Source organism: Fonsecaea nubica, assembly GCF_001646965.1.
Source record: "Fonsecaea nubica strain CBS 269.64 chromosome Unknown Scaff29, whole genome shotgun sequence".
Lineage (NCBI taxonomy): Eukaryota > Fungi > Ascomycota > Eurotiomycetes > Chaetothyriales > Herpotrichiellaceae > Fonsecaea > Fonsecaea nubica.
In genome coordinates, this window is record NW_019173702.1 from 212,878 (window position 1) to 232,313 (window position 19,436).

At 53.3% G+C, this 19,436-nt stretch overlaps 7 protein-coding genes across 7 annotated transcripts; 2 read left to right on the forward strand and 5 right to left on the reverse strand.

The window, feature by feature from the left end:
* Positions 1 to 497: 497 nt before the first annotated feature.
* Positions 498 to 1,114, reverse strand: AYO20_05185 (40S ribosomal protein S23; the record flags this gene model as incomplete). The annotated part of the gene is made up of 2 exons (XM_022643479.1): positions 498 to 676; positions 853 to 1,114. 2 exons carry the CDS (start codon positions 1,112 to 1,114, stop codon positions 498 to 500), a joined length of 441 nt encoding a protein of 146 aa, XP_022500578.1.
* A 525-nt stretch (positions 1,115 to 1,639) lies between these two features.
* AYO20_05186 (hypothetical protein) lies at positions 1,640 to 2,623 on the forward strand (the record flags this gene model as incomplete). Its single annotated transcript, XM_022643480.1, has 1 exon — positions 1,640 to 2,623. One exon carries the CDS (start codon positions 1,640 to 1,642, stop codon positions 2,621 to 2,623), a length of 984 nt encoding a protein of 327 aa, XP_022500579.1.
* Positions 2,624 to 3,723: 1,100 nt separating this feature from the next.
* AYO20_05187 (hypothetical protein) lies at positions 3,724 to 5,500 on the reverse strand (the record flags this gene model as incomplete). Its single annotated transcript, XM_022643481.1, has 2 exons — positions 3,724 to 5,409; positions 5,459 to 5,500. The coding sequence occupies 2 exons, from the start codon at positions 5,498 to 5,500 to the stop codon at positions 3,724 to 3,726; spliced, it is 1,728 nt and encodes a 575-aa protein (XP_022500580.1).
* A 650-nt stretch (positions 5,501 to 6,150) lies between these two features.
* Positions 6,151 to 6,950, forward strand: AYO20_05188 (hypothetical protein; the record flags this gene model as incomplete). The annotated part of the gene is made up of 3 exons (XM_022643482.1): positions 6,151 to 6,180; positions 6,239 to 6,747; positions 6,800 to 6,950. 3 exons carry the CDS (start codon positions 6,151 to 6,153, stop codon positions 6,948 to 6,950), a joined length of 690 nt encoding a protein of 229 aa, XP_022500581.1.
* A 689-nt stretch (positions 6,951 to 7,639) lies between these two features.
* Positions 7,640 to 9,982, reverse strand: AYO20_05189 (hypothetical protein; the record flags this gene model as incomplete). Its single annotated transcript, XM_022643483.1, has 1 exon — positions 7,640 to 9,982. One exon carries the CDS (start codon positions 9,980 to 9,982, stop codon positions 7,640 to 7,642), a length of 2,343 nt encoding a protein of 780 aa, XP_022500582.1.
* Positions 9,983 to 11,494: 1,512 nt separating this feature from the next.
* AYO20_05190 (hypothetical protein) lies at positions 11,495 to 13,710 on the reverse strand (the record flags this gene model as incomplete). Its single annotated transcript, XM_022643484.1, has 3 exons — positions 11,495 to 12,536; positions 12,600 to 13,474; positions 13,555 to 13,710. The coding sequence occupies 3 exons, from the start codon at positions 13,708 to 13,710 to the stop codon at positions 11,495 to 11,497; spliced, it is 2,073 nt and encodes a 690-aa protein (XP_022500583.1).
* A 543-nt stretch (positions 13,711 to 14,253) lies between these two features.
* On the reverse strand, positions 14,254 to 19,157 carry AYO20_05191 (hypothetical protein; the record flags this gene model as incomplete). The annotated part of the gene is made up of 5 exons (XM_022643485.1): positions 14,254 to 16,435; positions 17,398 to 17,720; positions 17,777 to 18,464; positions 18,582 to 18,635; positions 18,868 to 19,157. 5 exons carry the CDS (start codon positions 19,155 to 19,157, stop codon positions 14,254 to 14,256), a joined length of 3,537 nt encoding a protein of 1,178 aa, XP_022500584.1.
* Between the last annotated feature and the right edge of the window lie 279 nt (positions 19,158 to 19,436).

Below are 19,436 nucleotides of genomic sequence, written 5' to 3' on the forward strand. Positions count from 1 at the left end.
ACGCGAGAAAGGAAGTATCGGGTCGGAATGGGGAGGAGGATGGGTAATCAAAAGGACTTTCACTGCTAGACGGGGTTTATCTGGGACGACGCGCAGCTCTCTTTTGGAAAACATTGCTTGATTTCAATACTCCCCATCTCGCTCTATCCACTTTGTGCAGAGCCACCCCTCGGGGCAAGGGGATACAGTGAGAGAGTTCTTGTTTTTGTGTGCGTGAAAAATGGGTATTTGAACTCCCGAGTGATTTCTTTTTGTTCTTTCAAAAGTCATCCATCCCATCCTTTCATGCCGACTGAGTATTTCTCACACGTCAGACACAGCAAACCAGGGAAACGGCCCCGTGTGTGCGTTGTTGTGAGCAGGAGTGTGTGAGTGTGTCCTCTCTTCATCAATCTGCCTGGCAACATCAACATCCGCCTTCCCGTGGCCCCATCTGAAAGCTCTTGGGGACCACCACACCGGCGCGATTGGGACCACCGCCTCCCTTCCTTTATGCTTTATGATCGGGGCTTCTCCTTCTTCTCCTTCCACAGGGCGCTCAGGCCCACGCCGGAGACCTTGACGACCTTGAACCGGACACCGGGAATATCACCCTTGGCCTTGCCCTTGCGACCGAAACCGGCCAGGAGGACCTCGTCGTTCTCGTCCACAAAGTTGAGACAACCGTCGTTGGGCACTAGAGGTGGTAGTATCAATGGTCAGCAAAAACTTCCTCGAACAACCATTTCCTCTCTTTCTTTTGATACGAAACCCATTTTTCACATCATCTTTCATCTATCCCGTGTGGTCCGCCTCTTTTTGCAACAATAAAATCCCTTTCCTTGGTCCTCGACAGGGTAGATGCAAACATACCGAAAGCAGTGACCTTCTTCCCGTTCTTGATCAATTGCACCCTCACGCATTTCCGAATGGCCGAGTTGGGCTGCTTGGCTTCGACTCCGACCTTTTCCAGCACGATGCCTTTGGCGTGCGAGGATCCACCGAAGGGAGACGACTTGTAGGCAGTACCGAGGAGACGCTTCTTGTAGTGCAGATCGGCCCATCGACCCTCCTTGCGAGCGGCGACAAGTTTGCGCGCGGCGTTGAGACCACGGGGTTTGCCTCTGTTTGTCATTTCTGAGACGGGAAGATGAGTTAGCTTTCTAGGGATTCGTGGTCAAAATGCAGACGATTTGGGTTCTTCAGGTGCTGGGCTGGAGTGGAGGGGAAAGGCGCTATTGCAGAGATATTCTTTGTGCATCGTCGTGGTATCTGCAGTGATGGAGTGGTGTAGGGAATTGTACGTACTGGCTGATGTGACAAGCAGACAATCGATGAAACGGGTGAGGTGGTCGGGTGCTGAGAATCGTGGATCAAGCGACGATGATATTGAGAATTCGCAAGAAAGTTTGGTGCGCTTTGCCAAGAGTGAAAAGCGGTGAGAATGGGCAGAAATTCTGTACGGTGGAGTGAAGTTTCTCTCCTGCGCAGTTGTCCAATTCCCCACCTCGACTTTCAGCCTCGTGGTGCATGTTCTCGGCAGACCGTCCGTACCCAGTCTTATACTCGATATTTGGCTGATCCTTTTCATGTCAACTGAAATATAGCCTCCACAGTAGCGGCGAGGGCACGGCTCTCTGCCAATCATCCCCACACAGTCATGGCATCTAGCGCGGGAAAACCAGGACAACTTGAAGTGCCCTCTGCAACGCCGAGTGCTGAACGACCTAAGCTCACAACCACCACCACTCGAACGACCACGCACCGCCTTCCTCCTCCAGCCCTGTTCCAAGGCCCTCCGTCTAAGAATGCATCGCATATCTCCCTCGTTCTCCCGACTGATCGTCCTCCCGCTGAGGCCGAAGGAAGTGCCCAGCATGGGCAGCGAAAGATCATCCGTCCATCTCGAGTGCCTCCTGCTTCATCCTTCTCCGGCACCTCCCCCTCCCAGCTACGTCGCCCTACCGCAGGGACAGATGAGGATGATCAGCGCGCCGAGCAGCTCTGGGCAGAAATGCAAAGGACCCTTGCAGACGTAGAGATCTCGGCCATGAACACCTCCCACGTGTTTGGGTCATCTCATTTACGAGCATTGGAAGAGTTGCGGACTGCTCAACTGTCTCTTGCGCAGACATGGGCCAAGATAGAGGCGGATGAATCGCTGGACCATGACTTTGATATCGTCTCGCAGAAAGAGTCGAATCTGAGCGCAACGTTGGACAGCAAGACCTCTGCAACAGCGGCCACTCAACGACCAAAGGGGACAGGCCCTGGAACCGGCACGACGGCCTCGCCTGCGACAGGCAAGGATGGCGCGTCTCCCGACGGGAAGCCTAGCGCATTCACGAATGACAAGAACCTCGAAGAAGAAACAGAGCGTGACCTTCAACTCGCAAGGAAACGACGCGAGGCCAATGATCGTTACTTCTCGCAGGTCAACAAGGGCGTGCTGGACGTAGTGAGCAAACTCGACGAGGTCGCAGGTGCCATGAGACGAGTGGAAAGGGAGAGCAGAGAAATTTGGGACGAGTCGAGCGAGGACTCGGACGATGCCAACGAGACGGGAGGCAGTGATACCGAAGGAGAGGCCACGGACCGGACAGGCATGACGGACAGCCCTGTGCCGGTAAGGAAGGATGGCTGAACTCTGGTCATTTGAGTGCAGTCTGGAGAAGCTGAGATGCGACACGGGGCCGCATCATTTATCCGCTTTTAAGTTGTGACCAGGACAAGTCCAGAATGGGTTGGGGTTATGGCTTTCGTTTATCGGGTGACTTGACGACAAGCGCGGCCTCGAGTCGCACGAAGAGTGCAACGAAGATGCCGGAAAGAATGCAAAGCGAACCATGCACCACAACAGCGTGAGAGACTCGAAGTCCGCGTCCCGGCATGAACACCATACGCGCAACGTTGTGGGCTCCCGCCGCAATCACATATAGGCGCCTTTGATATATATGTGCTGCCTCTCATGTACAACAACGAGAATGGCGATGCGATGCGACGGCCGCTATGCCCGGGAGGCATCTTGTTTAGCTACACCTTCTCTCACGAGACTTGGAATCAAGCATGACGATGCCTCACGGTTCGGCTAAATGGCCACGCACCATTGTATACCCCAGCACTGGTACATACATATATACACACTCAACCAGTTCTGGAGAGGACAGCAACGGCGGCATGACTGCGGATATGCACCGGCTCGCTCTCCCTTCTTCTTTTCCACCTCGTGGGAGTGGGAGGGTCAAGAGAAAAGCGCAAGATCTGGCAGTGTCCAGGAACTCGCCTCGCCATGCCCATCTCGGTGGCCGGCTGAGCTTTTTGACAGCCCCGCTGTGTCCCGCTGTCCTGTTATCTTGTTCTCCCTCGTTCTCACGACTGGGGAACCCTTCAAGACATGTGGTTTCGCAGAGCTGCAGAACACGATGGATTGTTTCGGAAGAGGGAAGAAGGAAGAAGGAAGAAAAAGGGAGTGATTGGTAGATCTCCGGTCACTACGGAATCAAAGACAGAGGGAAAACCCCCTTTTGGGTCTTGAGTTTCATGGTTCTATACGGCCGTTAATGGAAAAACGTAGAACGCTCCAAATCAGATTTCGTCGACCTCGAGGCATCTATATTTGAAGCAAAATGTATCACATTGGTGGTGGTGCTTTGTTTCTGTAGTTGCCCTTCATGTGTCCGGCCAGGTCCACACGCACTCTGAGTAGTCCCTGGAACTGTGGACATATTCGAAGCTGCTTCCTGGTCAGAGCCCGTGTTCTGCCTTGTCTTCTGTGGCCCCGTAATCATATCGACTACGAACAGGCTGTCGTCCAGCTTGATCTTGGTCGTTACCATCGGCTTCCTGGCTTCTGTCGTCGGCAAAGCGAATGGATGTGCTTCTGTGACAAGTATGAAGGCCAGACTGAGTGGTCTCGCGACCACCAGTTCCTGGGGCACTGCTTCGCCTTCGATGGACATTCTTTGCCCCTTGCGAGGACATATTTTGATCTTTCGTTGGAACCGCTCTTGAAGAGTCCGAGTCGCGCCCGCTTCCCGTCGAAATAGCCTGCGATGAGACCGAGTCGCCTCTTTGACGTGTCTTGAAGTTATGTGTCAGGAAAGGAGATGGCGTTCGAGGTAGCGACGCCAGGTAGTCATCCTGCCGCTCCTGGTCGTCTAACTCTGCCCAGATCCCTTCCGTGTCGGTATCGGGCGGTGCATGAACTGAAAGCGCGGGCGGGCGAGCACGGCTAACAGATAGCGGTGCCTGCTCATCAGCTGATCGTCGTGAATCAGCCGTGTGGCTTCTAGCTCGTCCTGTTGATATCAGAGGCGCTCTTTCGTCCACGGGCGACCGCAATATTCCCATTCCTGGTGTAAGCGGAGTTCGTGGAGAAGGCGACTGATATGGCGCCTCTGCAGGTGTCGTATCATCCAGTCTCCAAGACAATGCCAGGACTCCAGAAAGAAGTATAACAGTACCCAACGCCACCAGCCCCGCATGAAGAGAACTCAATCTCGATCCTTGTTGGAAATAAATCAGGCCGTCTAGAATTGCAATGATGTTGTAAATGCAAAACACGAATGGGTATAATACGCTAGTACTGCATAGTCGAAGACCAAGGTGCAAGTAATATAACTGCGTCAAGGCAAAGAACAGTAGCGCGACCAGTATGAGCCACGACTGGAATCGGTCAAACTGGTTTTTATGGTCGACAATGGTCCGGACAAGGAGCTCCACCGCCGATTTGGCGACAAGAAGAGAATGCGCAGACAAAATGCCAGATATCAGAGCATAGGACAGGCCGCGGGCTAACCGCAGACGACTGACACGTAGTTTCAGCGGTTGAGGTAGTTGAGCGGTGAAAGACCGAGAGAGCATCCGAGGGCGGTCGGTGCTGTTTGATCCTTCTCGAGGCCTTTCGCTCTTTGGCAGACTTTCCACGATTCGCTTGTGAGACGACCACATCTTCAAGACATGAGCGAACAGGATGGTGGCCACTACCACCAACATTGTACCGACCATCCAGACGATGAAATTCCACTTGCCGAGAAGAACGAGCAGTTGATGCAGGTTATGCGCCGGTTCGCCAATGGCTCCAAACGTGGCTATCAAACCTGCACCCGAACACGTAAGGATTGTGCCCACGAAAGAGAAATGGGTAAAGGGTTCGCCCAGCAAAAGCGTGGCGAACGCGGTGTTGAAGACAAGCCCGGAAGCCTGTAATGTCGAGAGCACGGGTAAAGGCAGCGTGGTGATCTGAATGGTGCTGCCCACCAGATTGGACACGATGAACATCAACATGCCTAACTGCCATCGCCGTCTCTTATAGGGAGGAATCCGCGGCTCGGAGTGATCTTTCGCATCTTCGATGAGGTGCGACTTTCGCTGGAGGGTCAAACCCAGGCTTTGGACGGAGGTGGACAAGAGGCCGACGAATATTCCGATCTAACTTGGAGGTCAGCCAGGACAGTAGGCAAGGAAAGGAGGGGCGTACAGCAATAGTGCCCTGAGGCGAGATGTCACCGAGTTGGCCCATGGCGGTCAAGCGAAGCAGGAAATGGGCAGAAGCGCATTCGTGAGGGCAGCTCAACTGAGCCACTCATCTTGGGCCTCTGTGCATGAGAAGTGGTAGGGATGGTGATTCAGCGGTTGGGAATGTTCATCGTTATAGGGCGGCCGTCGTGGAGAATAAGAGACAGTATGGATGTTGTGAGGTGGAAGCGAGGAGGGCGCGCAGGACGCAGGACGCAGGGCCACGAGGGCCTCTTCTGGCGGTGGATGAAGTCACTGATTCGCTCCTTCGCGGCGATCACTTGGCCGCGGGTACCATCGCCGTCCACACCAGAGCTCACAAGGCTCACTACTCTCCACCAGCAACCTGGTAGCTACCTGCTGCTACAGCCTTGCATTGACCATCTGGAAGTGAACCTCTCGTGTTGCTCTAGTACATTCTCAATCCTCTTGACGGAGCTCTGATTCACGGCAAATTGTTGAACCGAGCTTGACTGCAGGAACGCCAGCTACAGTCCCTTCTATCCCATCGCATACTCCTCAACAACGATATAGACACGAACAGCACCAGGTTGGCGATAATAACTGCAGACACCACATCTATCCTCGAATCAACGCCCCCATAACCCTCTACTTCCCATTTCAGCAAATAATACACCTACATCAGCCGCCATCATGTCGTCTCACGCACTCTCGGACGACCAGGTATGCTCTTTGCTCCCGCCCCGATATGCCCCTCCACAGCTAGTAACCAAGGTCGCAGGTCGCCGCCGAGCTCAAGAAGATGACAGCGTTCATCCGTCAAGAAGCCCTCGAGAAAGCCCGGGAGATCCAATTGAAAGCGGACGAGGAATTCGCCATTGAGAAGTCGAAGTTGGTCCGCGAGGAGATTGCCGCGATCGATACCCAATATGAGAAGAAGTTCAAACAGGCATCCATGTCCCAGCAAATCACTCGCTCCACCATGGCCAACAAGACAAGGATAAAGGTTCTCTCTGCCCGTCAGGAGCTGCTGGACAAGTTGTTCGAGGAAGCAAGAAAGAAGTTGGCAGACGCAGGGGCCAAGAGCAAGAATTACGAGGAAGTGCTGAAAGGGCTGATTCTGGAGGGCCTGTATATGCTCTGCGAGAAGAAGGTGATCTTGCGATGTCGGAAGGCAGATAAAGACAAGGTGCAGAGTGCTGCGAAGAAGGCCGCGGCAGAGTATAAGGAGAACATGGGCAGTGAGGTCCAGACTGTGGTGGACGAGAAGGAATGGCTACCAGATGACTCGTACGTTTCCCCGGCCACGGAGGCTATTTCTTCAACTAACGTGCATGTACAGAGCGGGCGGTGTCTTTCTTGTTGGTGGTGCCGGCAAGATCGAACTGAACAACACTCTCGAAGAGAGACTGCACATGCTCGAGACCGAGGCACTTCCCAGCATCAGAGCGACTTTGTTTGGCGAGAACGAGAACCGCAAGTTCCACGACTGAAAGGCAGGGCTTGGATGCAATAGCAGCAGGATTATGTTCTAATGGAGACGTTTCTGTTGTCGCAAGGTGTCTGCCCCCGTTGCAGCATGGTATCAGCGTGTTCCACATGCACGACGGGGCAGTTGTGATAGACTTCGCATTGGAGGCGACAGCATCGCCACGCACAGTAGACAGGAAGGGAGGGGGTTATCACTACTGGGTATGTACGGTTGGGATTGACGGGCGAAATACAATGCGAGCGTATTGAAGAGCTTTTTTCCCCCTCAGTACGAGGTTCAAAGTCAACCTTGTTTCCCTGTAGAACCGTCTCATCCGTAAACTGCATATCTCATCTACTCAGAATCTGGTTTAGACAAAGACGGCGGTGGCGGTGGCGGCGGCGGCATCATCAATCGTCAAACCCTGAGTCTATCCCATCCATCCATCCTATGCCCATGCCCATGCTGATCCCCATGCGTGTAATACCTGATAACAATACACCACACCCTCGACCGACGCCTTGCTCAATTGTAAAATGTGACACGACCATTTCAAAACTCCATTTATGCATCACGACTCCTCCATGTCCACCATCACAGGGAGGGCAGGGACTGATTGACCACGAACGCCTGGCTTGGGCCGTGAGCCATGAAACATGATACTCCTTCGACTGCAGGGGTTGGAAGCTGAAGGCCCGAACCTGGATCTCTTCAGTCGTCCAGGCCCAGTTGCCTGCGGATCGACTTCTCGGTCTCTGAAGGCTCGTCAGAAGTCGGGGGAGAAGTGGAAGGGAGTGATTTCCCGCTTTTCCTAGGAGACATCTCTCCATCCTCCCTGGACGTGGTCTTCTCGGCTCCCTTGTCCCGTTTTCGCTGTTTCTCTTTGGTCTTCTCCAGAAAGCGGCTCATAAAGTCCTTGCCTCGCTCTTCGACCCTGAGTTCCTCGGCGTCCCTCAGTTTGCCCGCCTTCCCGTCAAAGATGTGTCTCTTGGGCCTCGACTCCGTCCGCACACTGTACAGTAACCGCCAATATAGTGCGTGCAAAACGTCCTTGCACTCTGTACGGGTCATGTGTGAGGCGCCCGTGTCGATGATGGCGACGAGGGTCGCTTCCACGGCGTTGGCGAGATGATCGACGGATTTGTTGAACGAGGCTTCATCCGCGCGAGAGGCAAATTCGGCCGGTCGACCGCCGTCCGAGATGGCAATGTCGAGAATGTGAGTGCGCGCGCGGAGGGCAGCGTAGTCTATCGTGCTCGGACCTTTCCGCCGCCGTGTATCAAAGTCGGGGGATTTGGATACGTGCTCGGCTAGCCTTTGCAGCGAAATCTTGGGGGCGCTGGATCCAGTTCCTTTTGTTTTGTCGAAGCCAAGAAGAAAGATCTGCGAAAGAAGGATGCGTACCTGCAATGCGGTAGGCGAAGTAGGTAAGATATGAGAGAGTAATTGCGCTTGCAAAGTAGCATCTTTCAGATATTGACCCATGTCCGATACGACTCGATCGGCAACGAAAGACCTCATTCCCACGTCAGGAAGTGATAGAAGTCTCTCCAGCATCGCCTCAATACTCGAAGAGATTCGTCCGTCACTGGTCAGCTCGCTGTCGATCGCAAGCCGACAGATGATAGAAGTCAGATTGCTCAGTGCCGAAAAGTCCATGTCCGCACAGATGGAATGATAGAGATCCAGGATGGCAAGAAGGTACTTTGGGTCGCGTGGCACGGGCTCCTTCAAGAGTCGATGCCTGCGCTTGATCTCAAGGAGAGGCAGAAGACTGGTGTCATCGGCTCCTAGCACCCCGAAGACATTTGTGACGGCCTGTGAGTTGATGTTGGTCCTTGTCCAGGACGAGCTCGCAATTTTCAAGCATTGGATATACGCTTGTCTTAGGTCGTCTTGTGGCTCAATGATGACGTTTTCATAGGTCCAGTTCAATACATCGTCCGAAATCAGGCCTCTCGCTGCGAGGTCAGCCATGTAGCCGGACACATAGGCCCTTGACCTAGAATCATCATCGCCCTCTCGCCAGAGGTGCTCTGGAATCGCATCTTTGGGGAAGGCTTCTTTATACGGATCTTGATCGTGCCAGTCATTCAACCCTTTGACTCCAAAGACCAAGAAGACTGGCTCAGATGCCAGAGCTTCCGTGCGGTCAAAGGCGTCCATTACTCTCGCGACTTTATGTTCATCATCGTCCGTGGTCGCCATGGCCGCTAGAAGTGTCCTGTCGAGCCTGAGGTTGCCCTCCCCACTCGCAGCCTGAGCAGCTGCCTCGAAGTCTGCTCGGGCTTCGGAGACCTTGCTCTCCACTTCCTTGTCATTGAAATGATCGTCCATCAGGCCCGAAATGTCGAATTTGTGTGCCATTTCTTTCGCCCGCAGAGCCCGTATTTTGGCACTACCAACCAAGGGGACTGACCGACCCGACGTGAACAGATTCAGCATCCTGATCCGCTCGGCCTCGGCTTTGGCCTCAGCTCCAAGACCGGACGACAGCGACGTACTGCGGCCGTCTTTTTTCCTCCCAAACAAATCCTCAAGCGACTCCAACGAGTCCTTGTCGTCTTCGTCCGAGTCGAGGACCTCAATCACTTTGCCGTCCTTAACGACTGTTTGGGTCGAGCTTGTCAAGTCGCTGAATGAGAAGCGATTGGCCTGACCCTTGGAAGTGTCACCATCTTCTTCTTCCTCCAGGGCGACCGCGTCAAATCGGGGGGCCCGTTTGTACGTTGAGGGAGGCTCTATCGGATCTTTGGAGTGCGAGGTTCGGCTGCGAATGGACAGAGAAGTGCGCGAGCCTGGCGCAGACCTGGGTGACAGAACGGTCGAGGGGGGTGTTCTTGTTGCATAGTGATCGATAGTCCGCTTTCCTGCCCGTGGAGTGGTGGGTGCCGCCTTGTTGGTGTCATCTCTGCGCGAGGACTCGGCTTCCTTTCGCTTTCGCTCTGGGGCAGAGGGTGACGGTCGTTTGGCGGGAACAGTGCTCTTGAGGTAAGGCTTGAAGAACTCGTGGATGGGCTTCGTGGTGCGCTTCTTGGACGGCGAACCAGACATGGAGAGCGACGTCAAGGTGACATATCAGAGATCTGCATGAGATAGCATCAGAAGAAGTCAAAAACAAGTCCTGGATATGTGATATCCTCGGTTGACGTCGGAGGTTCGTTTGTTGGCGCCAGCGGTACTGCAAGGAGGCCAGCGCGTTGAAACTGCCCGCACCATTCACGCGTTGCCGTAACTTGCGTGTACCTACTGCGGATAATTAGTTGGGGCGGGGATCCCGGAGCCTAGCCGCCTAGATACGAGATACTTCGCAATCGCCGTGATGCACAGCCGCCTAAAAAGTTACTTTTAGGGGGGAAGAGCGGGGATCTAGGCCCGCAAGGCTTACTCGGTTACTCTATTGACATGTCCACCCATCCATCCCGGCCTAGAACCCAAAGGCAAAGGGGATGGATGATATCACCAGCACATCACCATTGTCTGTGCGTTCTCAGTATGTGCTTTCTAAACGAGCCATCCGCTAGACTCTCCTTTCAAATAATCCAATCAACCAAACCGCCTAATTATCCAGGCCCCATTTTTATTGGAAAAAAAAGGAATGGGGCTTTGTCCGACGTCAAAACGAACTGAACTTTCATCCCGCTTCACGGTCCAGCACAGCAGATACAGCATCGGGGGTTGTTTTGTTCTACCATCCGATCGAGATCAGGGAAGCCCCCCTCTTTCACAAAAGGGGGGTTTTCCCGACCCGAGAACAACAGCATCTCCACTGAAACTGGGTTTGATTCTGCGTAGGACATGGATGGCGTCTTGAGAAAAATAATACGTGTAAGGTACTGGGTTACACAGGAATTGACAAAAGATGGGTTGTCGGTGGTCGGTGCTCAGACTCCCTCGTCTATCTCCGAATATGGTGGCATCGCTGGAACAGAAGAGGGACCTGCAAAGCATGTAGCAAGGGGAGTTCATTCCTGAGGTTGTAGGTTATCAAAGGTTGAGATTGAACAAACAAGAAAAAAGAAGGGAAAAAAGGTTGAGTGGGACATTTGTGATCCACCCTAGCGAGACTACGTTGCAGTATTTTCCTCTGTCCGCGCAATGCAGCCTTGTCACCTTGTATCTCACCTGATATTTGCGTAGGATGTCCACTTAGTTAAGGCGGAATATGCAGTCTGGAACTGGGTTCACTCTTGTGGTAAGTACTTCTGGAAAGACACAGGCCAATTACATTCACAGCAGAGCCTAGTACTTGCATGGGACACGCCTTGAGGTTTCAATTATGCAGGGTATCACTGAGGTATCCCCAGATGAGGTTGTAGCTGGACACTAAGCGTAAGACACTAAGCGTAAGTCATAACGCCATAACAAGTACATGACTCCAATCCACGGGTCCACCTTTGGTAAGACACGATATACCAGGTGAGCCTTGCTCGAATCGACCGTATCAGTAGCCCCTACTGTCACTGGGAATGTCCTGTTTTCCATCCCAACCAGACAGCAAACACAGTAAAGATGAACTAGAAACTGAACATCAAGATAGAAAATGGTGGCAGACTTTCTTCGGTCTCAGGCAGCAACGGCAGACCACCAGTCCAAGGCTTCGGCGCTCGAATCGCGTGAGAGGAGCCGAAATCCTCCTTCTGGGCCGTGGCCAAATGGATCTCGCAACATATCAGTGGCGCGCTTAAATGCCTGAATGGCAGACACACAACCCTGGGGCGCCGACTTGGGCGAGGGCGCCGCCGACGAGCTGTATTGCCCAAACGCCGACCCGACCATGCTGTTGAGTTGGTGGGGATGCGGAAGGCTTCTTGACTCGACTTCTAGAGATGAGACTGGATATGTTTGATGGCCCGTGGAAACCACAACGGCATGGTGCACAGCTGCCAATACCACCCACATTCTGTGAGACACTTTGTCCACCAATGCAGATGCCTTGAGCATGCCGAGACAGGTCGCCACACGTTCCAGGTCCAGTTGCATCTCTGTGCATTGTGCGACGTGCTGGATGGTCCTGAATGCGATGTTGTACAAGAGAATGGTGCAGGCTGTGTAGGTTTCCAAGATGCAAATCCAACACCGGACGTGCATGTTTGTTGTCGCGGTGCCGAAGCGAAGCAGGATGAAAATGCGCACGATGGCCCGTGCCGCCTCAATAGAATGAGCCAGATGCTCTTGCACGGGCGTGCTCCAGATATCCGTGTCCTCGACCTGGCCGAGCACAGCATCCGAGACGCTCACCAGGACCCGTCGATGCAACATCATGACAGCACCCAGGTACGTGGCATGGGAGAGCAGGAGCGCGCCTTGTTGTGCCGCCGAGAGCGGATTGGCGTCACCGTTTAACAAGACCGTCAAAGTCATGTTAGGTGGCAGTCTCTGATACCAGGCTCCCAAGTCGGTCATATAATCCCTGATTGTCTGCTCGGTGGGCGGGTCGAGACCGCACGACGCTTTGCACACGCGGGCCTTCAGATTCATGATTTCTTTCGCCTTGATTTGCGTCACGTTGTCGTCTTGAAGCCCGTATATGGCGGCCGTGAGGGACGTAAAAGGCTCAGTCTCTTCAGACATGTCATTCAGGTAGCCCAACGACGCCGATAGCCAGCTAAAAAGTGTTAGTCAGTAAGAAAACGGCGAGGAAACAGGGCCCGACTCAGAATGTACATACCATTCAAAAAAGGTCACTGTTCGATACAATCTGCTCCACTCGTGGGCATCTCCCATGAGCTCATGTTTAGGCAGAGCCAAGTTCCATCGCGCGATCTGCAGACTGAGATGGATTAATCGCGCAGTGCTCTTTCGCTTGTCGACCATCCCGAACGCGCAAAGGCAAGCAAGATATTTGACAGTTTGCAGGTTGCCCAGCTCAACCATCTCGGATATGTGGTGGATAGCGGTATGGAAGAGGGCGTCTTTGAGTTCCCCAGTGGTGTCGTCAACGTTGAAGTGAGCACCAATGGCGCCTACAGCACATATTTTGGCGACGATGAAAGTGTCTGGTGGCGATATTGGCCGAAACGCCTGGTCACAAAGCTGGTCAAACTCGTCCATGGTCATGATGTGGAACAAGCCAGCCGTCACTTGGAGAAATATGTCGGCGCCTTTCCGAAGGTCACCTTCAGGTGGTAATTGGCTCGGGGTAAAGATAGATGGATAGTTGAAGAATCTGAGCGACGGCCAAGATGAAGGCTGGGCTGGAGAACCAGACTGTCGACTTCCTTGATCTGCCCGGAAATGTTCGATGTCTTCCGGCGATAGCGAGGGTAACTTTGGATGAGACACGCCATATACATCAGACAGGAGGTTCGAGGACCGTCGACGAGGTGTCGTTGCCTGAGGGGAACGGAGGGCTCGCAAGGCCGCTAGAGATTCCTCATCGCTACCGTATTTGAGCACGTCGAGCAAGGAGCGCAGCTCCTCGTTCTGGGCCTCAAGAAGCTGGATTCCCTCCTGTCGAACGCTCGCTTTTCTCTTGTCGTTGAAGCGATACACGCATTGCTTGTTGGCGTCGACACATGTGCGACAACGAGGCTGACCATCACACTGAAGCAAGAAGCAAAGGTTAGCTCGAAACAATCCACAAGTAATCGAGGCATTCATATACACCCGAGAAGGCGACTCACCCGTTTCCGTTTGAAGCGACAGTACTCGCATGCCGTCGATGTATACTTCCGCTTGGAACTCGTCGCGGGTGTGGCGTCAACCCCAGACGTACTCGACTGCGGGCTGAGAGAAGTACCGGCAACCAGGGAAGGCTGTATTGCAACCATCCAACTCATTATTGCGAAAGCCAGGGAACGTGAAGTAGGAATTGGATTCCACAAGTTGACTTCAATGGTCCATCGTGGAGGAAATCCATGGCCATCGAGTGCAGCCTCTCCATTATTAGGAGACACGTTCGCCACGAGAATCCGGATCGTTGTTCCTTTAGAACGCCTAGCCTTGCAGAAAACCTCCTCAGAGGTCTTGGGTCTAGAATTGGGGACGCCGGGGTCCAGACCCGGCCGTTGAGGGCCGAAGTTTTCACGCGCTGGTCTCTTGGCCTGGAGACGCCGCCGAAGCTTGAGTGGTCAGAGGGCAGTGCCAGGTGGTCCGTGGATTCCAAGTGGGTGGTACAAGGGTATATACCGAATATGTAGGATGTTATCATCACCTGATGGTCCGTGCATCGTCTCCGGTGAGCTCCGAACCTGCCAGGATCTCCAGAAAATCCAAACAAATCCTCATCAACACTGTATTTCTAGTGCTCGAAGAAAGTCTCGCATTGATCCAATTCAAACAGGGCCTCGCTATCCGACATCGTACACAAAGCCAGCACACGCTTACTGGGTATGTGCTTCAGCTGAAGGCGTTGAAGGAGGAGGAGGAGGAGGAATAGGGCCTGCCGGAGGACGAGAAGCAGAGGAATCGCCAGCGGCTCCTCTCTTTGCTCTCTTCTTCTGCCACTGCTCCCTCAAGACGGTCTTTATCGCATCTTCGCCAGCCTCGTAGTTGGCGCAGCATACCTTGACCAGCATCTCTACCTGCTCACCAGTCCACACGAGGTTATACGAGCCGGAGAATTTGGCGGTCGAAGGATCAAAATCTGCCACTGCTCCCTGGTTCGGCAGCAACGGGAGATAGATCATGGTTGATTCATGGAGGCATGGCGGTGCCGGGGGATTGGTTACTTCGTGTCCATAAGAGTCAATCACCTGCTTCGGCCTCTCTTCGAGGATGCTACCGTCGTAGATCTGTGCGTACAAGCCCTTGAAGCGATCCGGATCTTTGGGGTCTGTGCCAGCTTCCACTTCAGGGTGCCGTTTGGTGAATTTCAGGCACCGTCGGCTGGCAATCTGGTCCACCCGCTCCTGGAAACTGCCCTTCAAGACGTCGCTGGACGCATCCATGTTCAAAATCACATCGACTTGCCGAGAAGGGTGCAACATGACATACGTCGGGCAGTTGTTATCCATCCCTGAATCGATCAGGTGAATCCGAGGGGAATTCTCGATTGGTGGTGACGGTTTGTCCCTGTTCTCACCCCGGGTCAAGTGAAACATGAAATTGTGCTCATTGACGGCATGAAGCGGATGATGGGCTTGAAACTCTTCCTTTCCCTTTGGTCCCCACAGCCGCGCGATGCCTCTAGCCATGTCATTAATGGAGTTGCCAATGAATCCCGCCGGGAGACTGCGCTTGATGGTCGCAAGGTAGGAAGTCAAAGGTCCCGCCGGCGCACTGGTACAGAGACCCAGTAGCAATGCCAGAGATTGCTCGGGGAGTTGCATGGTATCGTGGCCTTGTTCGAACGGCCTGCCAAACGCCCAAGTTGGACACCAAGCCTCCAGCTCGTCACATCCAACCTCGATCGGCGAAATTTCAAACCAATTGAACCAAGCATCCTGGGCCTCTTGATGCTCCTTCGTTTCTGGATCTTCGTTCTTAAAGGGATGTTCCTTGTCTACCCAGTCCTTCCAGGGGCGTTCATGCCGGATTGCGGTAAGTATGGGCAATGGTTCGCTGCCGTCTAGCAGGTACATATTTGCCGATGACCACTTTAGCCAGTTCTCATGAAAGCCTGCCACCTCCTTTTTGACACCAAAGCTCCCACGTAGGCCCGGTGGCTCTAGGGCGGGATCGTGATTCAGGAAGAGATGGCCCGTGGTGAAGACAGAATACAAATCCATGGCCACAGTTGACAAGCCTGAGCGGTGCTTCTGGATCAAGGGACCGAGCGTCTTCGTTGGGCCACCAGGGGCGTTCAGCACCTCGCGAACTGCTTCTGGAGACAAGGGGTGGTGTGGATGTAGTCTCTTCTGGCAATGGTCAATCACTGCCTTCATACTCGCACCAGCCCAGGTGTAGTAGGCGGCGAGGCCCCAGCAACTACCACTCACACCAGCAACATAAGTCAACAGATCCCACATTCCCGTGCGCTTCATCTCTTCACAGTATCCCAGAAAGCCGATCATGGCCCTATATCCTCCCCCTGATCCGCCAAAAGCTACAACCGGCACGTCATCAACATGAACCTCGGAGGGATCGAGGTTGAGATAGCGGCAAAAAGCATCCCGCACCTTGACCTTTCTCTGCTCACGGAATTGTATTTCCTCTGGGGCTAGGTCAAACCCCCTCCTTACCGTTGCCTTTTGAGCGACCTCGGGATGCCTCGTTGTATCCCTCAACTCCTTGGTGATAGTAGCCTCGACCTTTAACGCGGCCTTGATGATTGAGATATCCGCAACAGCTTCGGGAAAGGCTGGGACGATGGTCTTGTTCCAGAAGGACTTGAGTTTGCCCTTGACCTTGGCACGTGCCCCCGTCGTCCCCGTCGAGCTCTGCTCAGGCGAAGAAGGATGGCTTTTGTTACTGGGCACTTCTTCGTCCTCGTCTTCCTCGGGCATTTCTTCCTCCTCAGCGAGATGGCTAAGGTCGTGCCTCCGTCGACTTTCTGGGTAGTGCTTGCGAAGAATGGATTCCTCGTACTCTTGCTGCTCGGTGGTTTCAGATGTTCGTGGTAGCCTGGATCAGCAGCATCAGTTAGGCATAGTTCACGCCATGAGGCCGTGAGTGGAGACAGACACCGTTGTAGCCATAGTACCTATGTAGTAGCCAAGGTGCCAGTGTCACCACCAAGAACACTGTTTTCTCACACCGTTACCCGCTTCTCAGTCTGTGGATAGCAACCAGATGCAGTGACCACAATTCTTGTTTGTCTTTACTGCCTTGGCTGCCAGGGAGCCCGGATGATAATATGGCGAAAACATATCAGCGCGGGACAGGGCCCTGAGCAAGGCTGAGGTGCAAGCGGACGAATCAAGCACGGCCATTGCTGAGCGTGCTTGAAGCGACGAAGATGCGTCGAGGTCATTGCGGGAAGCAAGGAGTTGAGCGATAGCCTGTCGACCCAATGAGATAGCACACGTGCTTTTCCCAGTACTACCTCACCTAAGACCTATACATCAAACGGAGGTGTCACCGAGATAACGGGGTGGTGGAAGTGATTGACAAGTTGGAGTCTTCGCAGTCTTGCGGATGTTTCCCATCAGCAATTCGGTGAGTGTCGGCTTAGTCATTGACTGTGGGCCATTTTCTCTCTACAGTTGCTCAAAGTCGACACTTTTTCCACACTTCATCAGCTTTCGATGCATATGACCATCGTTGTTACCGTGGACTATTAGACTTGCTCTATATAGCGTTGATGTGAAAGGAATGCGTTCCGTAAGAAATACAGTACCGAGGAAGTTGAGTCCTAATGTGTCCCCTGACCTCTTACTGGAAACACATAAAATAGGGGCCGGTAGCCTTAGGTATGCATTAAATTGGATTGAAGAGGAATATGACTATTGCTCGAAAACTCGGTACAGACGAGGGAACCCATAACAGAGATCGTATCTCCTCATCGGTGACGAAGAGGGATGACAATATATGTATGCATTTGACCGTCGGTGTAAAGGGCACGTCTCCCAGACGATGTCATCTACCAAGTGTTGACCAGAGCGATGCATCTTGACAGCCTCTTGGATGTCAGAAGTGAGCTGACAGCACTACTTTCAAGTCGACGGTGTCGATCGCCTGGTAAGGTGGCTTGACGGTTCGGTGCGGCGTTTGATATCGGGTAGTCAGCAAGCTCTTCATCATTGACGGTGGCCATCAGAGCATTGTCCTGCTCACCAGCTTGATGTTGCTGTAGGGACTCGATGCAAATCGAGTCTCGCCACCAGCTCTCAGCTCGATCAACCACTGACCACCAGTTGATCACTCTCGAGGCCGGCGCTGCGGCAGCGCTCATCGCCCTTCCGCTCGACTACGGGTTTCATGTCGTAAACATCCCACATCCTGGTCGAAACCATGTTGTTCAACCTCTCCGCCGCTACTTCCAACAGCTCTCGAGAAGCGGGACGACACCGTGGCAGTGGAAGTCGATGTCCAACCCACCCTCGCCAGCGTCTCATCCTTATTCATCGTCATGAAAATGTAGCCGACAAGAAATGGCAGTTGGGCGTCTGTTTGAAGATACCCGGGACCAAAGAGCTTCTGCATGCGAGGGTCGATCGCGTCCTTGACCAACCTCAATAACCGCCAACATTGGCGGTGCATCATGAAATAGTCAAATGAAAATTCCACGATCTCAGCTTGCAGCGTCGTTCGGAGAGTTCGAAGGAGCTCCGGAACGGTGATCTGTTGTATAGCATTCCATTCTTTCCTGATACGGGATTTGGCCACGCCCTCGGACTGGGGCGCGACTACCAGCCTGGACTCATCTTCTGGAGCTTCAACCGCAAGCCAACTACTCTTATTAATGATGGTCTCAACATACTTCGGGGTCATGTTCGCCGGCTCACCACCCTCACAATATTTTTTCAAAAACATTCGGTAGACCGGAGCCCCGACTTTCAGGTTCCGAGGACCGCATGAAGAGACAGCTGGGCGATTGTGAAGCCTCCGATCTCTGGCAAAAATTTGTGGCTGAGAGCCCGATCGCGAGGCAGAAGTGACGAAAGTACTGCTCATAGCTGCTTTGAAGATGTCGATGAAGCATTTTTCGATGCTATGGTACTTTGATGTGGACGAAGATAGTTGATGTGGGAGATGGACGCGGGTTCAGGCCACAAAAAGTGACTGGATGTACTGCTGGAGGAGAGCAAAGCCACTCGGAACAACTTACGCTCCAGATACCTGATCGGGTTGTGAGAGCTCAATGAGCTGATAGCTTGACCATCTGAAAGAATCATGGCGTGAGAGAGAGTGCGTGCGTGAATAGTGAGACATGTATAGGCAGCAGGCGAGCAGGTGAGCAGGTGAGCAGGTGAGCAGCCAAATGACAAAAGGGCAAAAGGGCAAAGAGCAACCCACCCACAGGTTGTTCTTTCTTATGTACAGAGCTGCTCGGTATTCGTTGCCACACCCAAGTGCCTGGAGAGCGCCTTTGCATCGTGGCCTTTGTCGCTCACATCAAAATACAAGACTTCGAGATCTTCTCGTCCTCTTTCATCTCTCGATAATGATCCATGAAGATCCTCTGTTTCAATTCCTCGACAGGCACTTTCCGCCGCCGAGATTCCTGGTGCACCCGACCGCGCACCCTCCGCAGGCATTGGATCTGTTTCTGGTTGTGAAAAAAGCAGACGCGGGTGTCCAAGCGGCCGTTGAGGTTCACACTGTACCAGTTGAGCAACTCGAGCTCCCCGTCGGTCCAAGGCTTCTGCTGGCAGAAGAGACAATTGCGGTGGATCGCTGCCATGGTACTGGCCCTTCAGGGTGCGATTGGCAGCACATCTATCACGAGCGTAAGACAAAGACTATACTCCCTCAAGGGTTGAGGAAGACGCACCAAATGCAAGGACCTGAGTATTCTTGGAACAGAGAAGCAACCGCAGAGAAAACAATGTGGCGGTCTGTCATCGGGATCCTTAAGGAGGGACGTTTTCGACATTAAGAAAGAAAATCTACATCAAAGAGACGGATTAAGAGCCATGCTGCAATGGTAGCTTGCGCGTACACTGTGAGACAGTTGAGATCA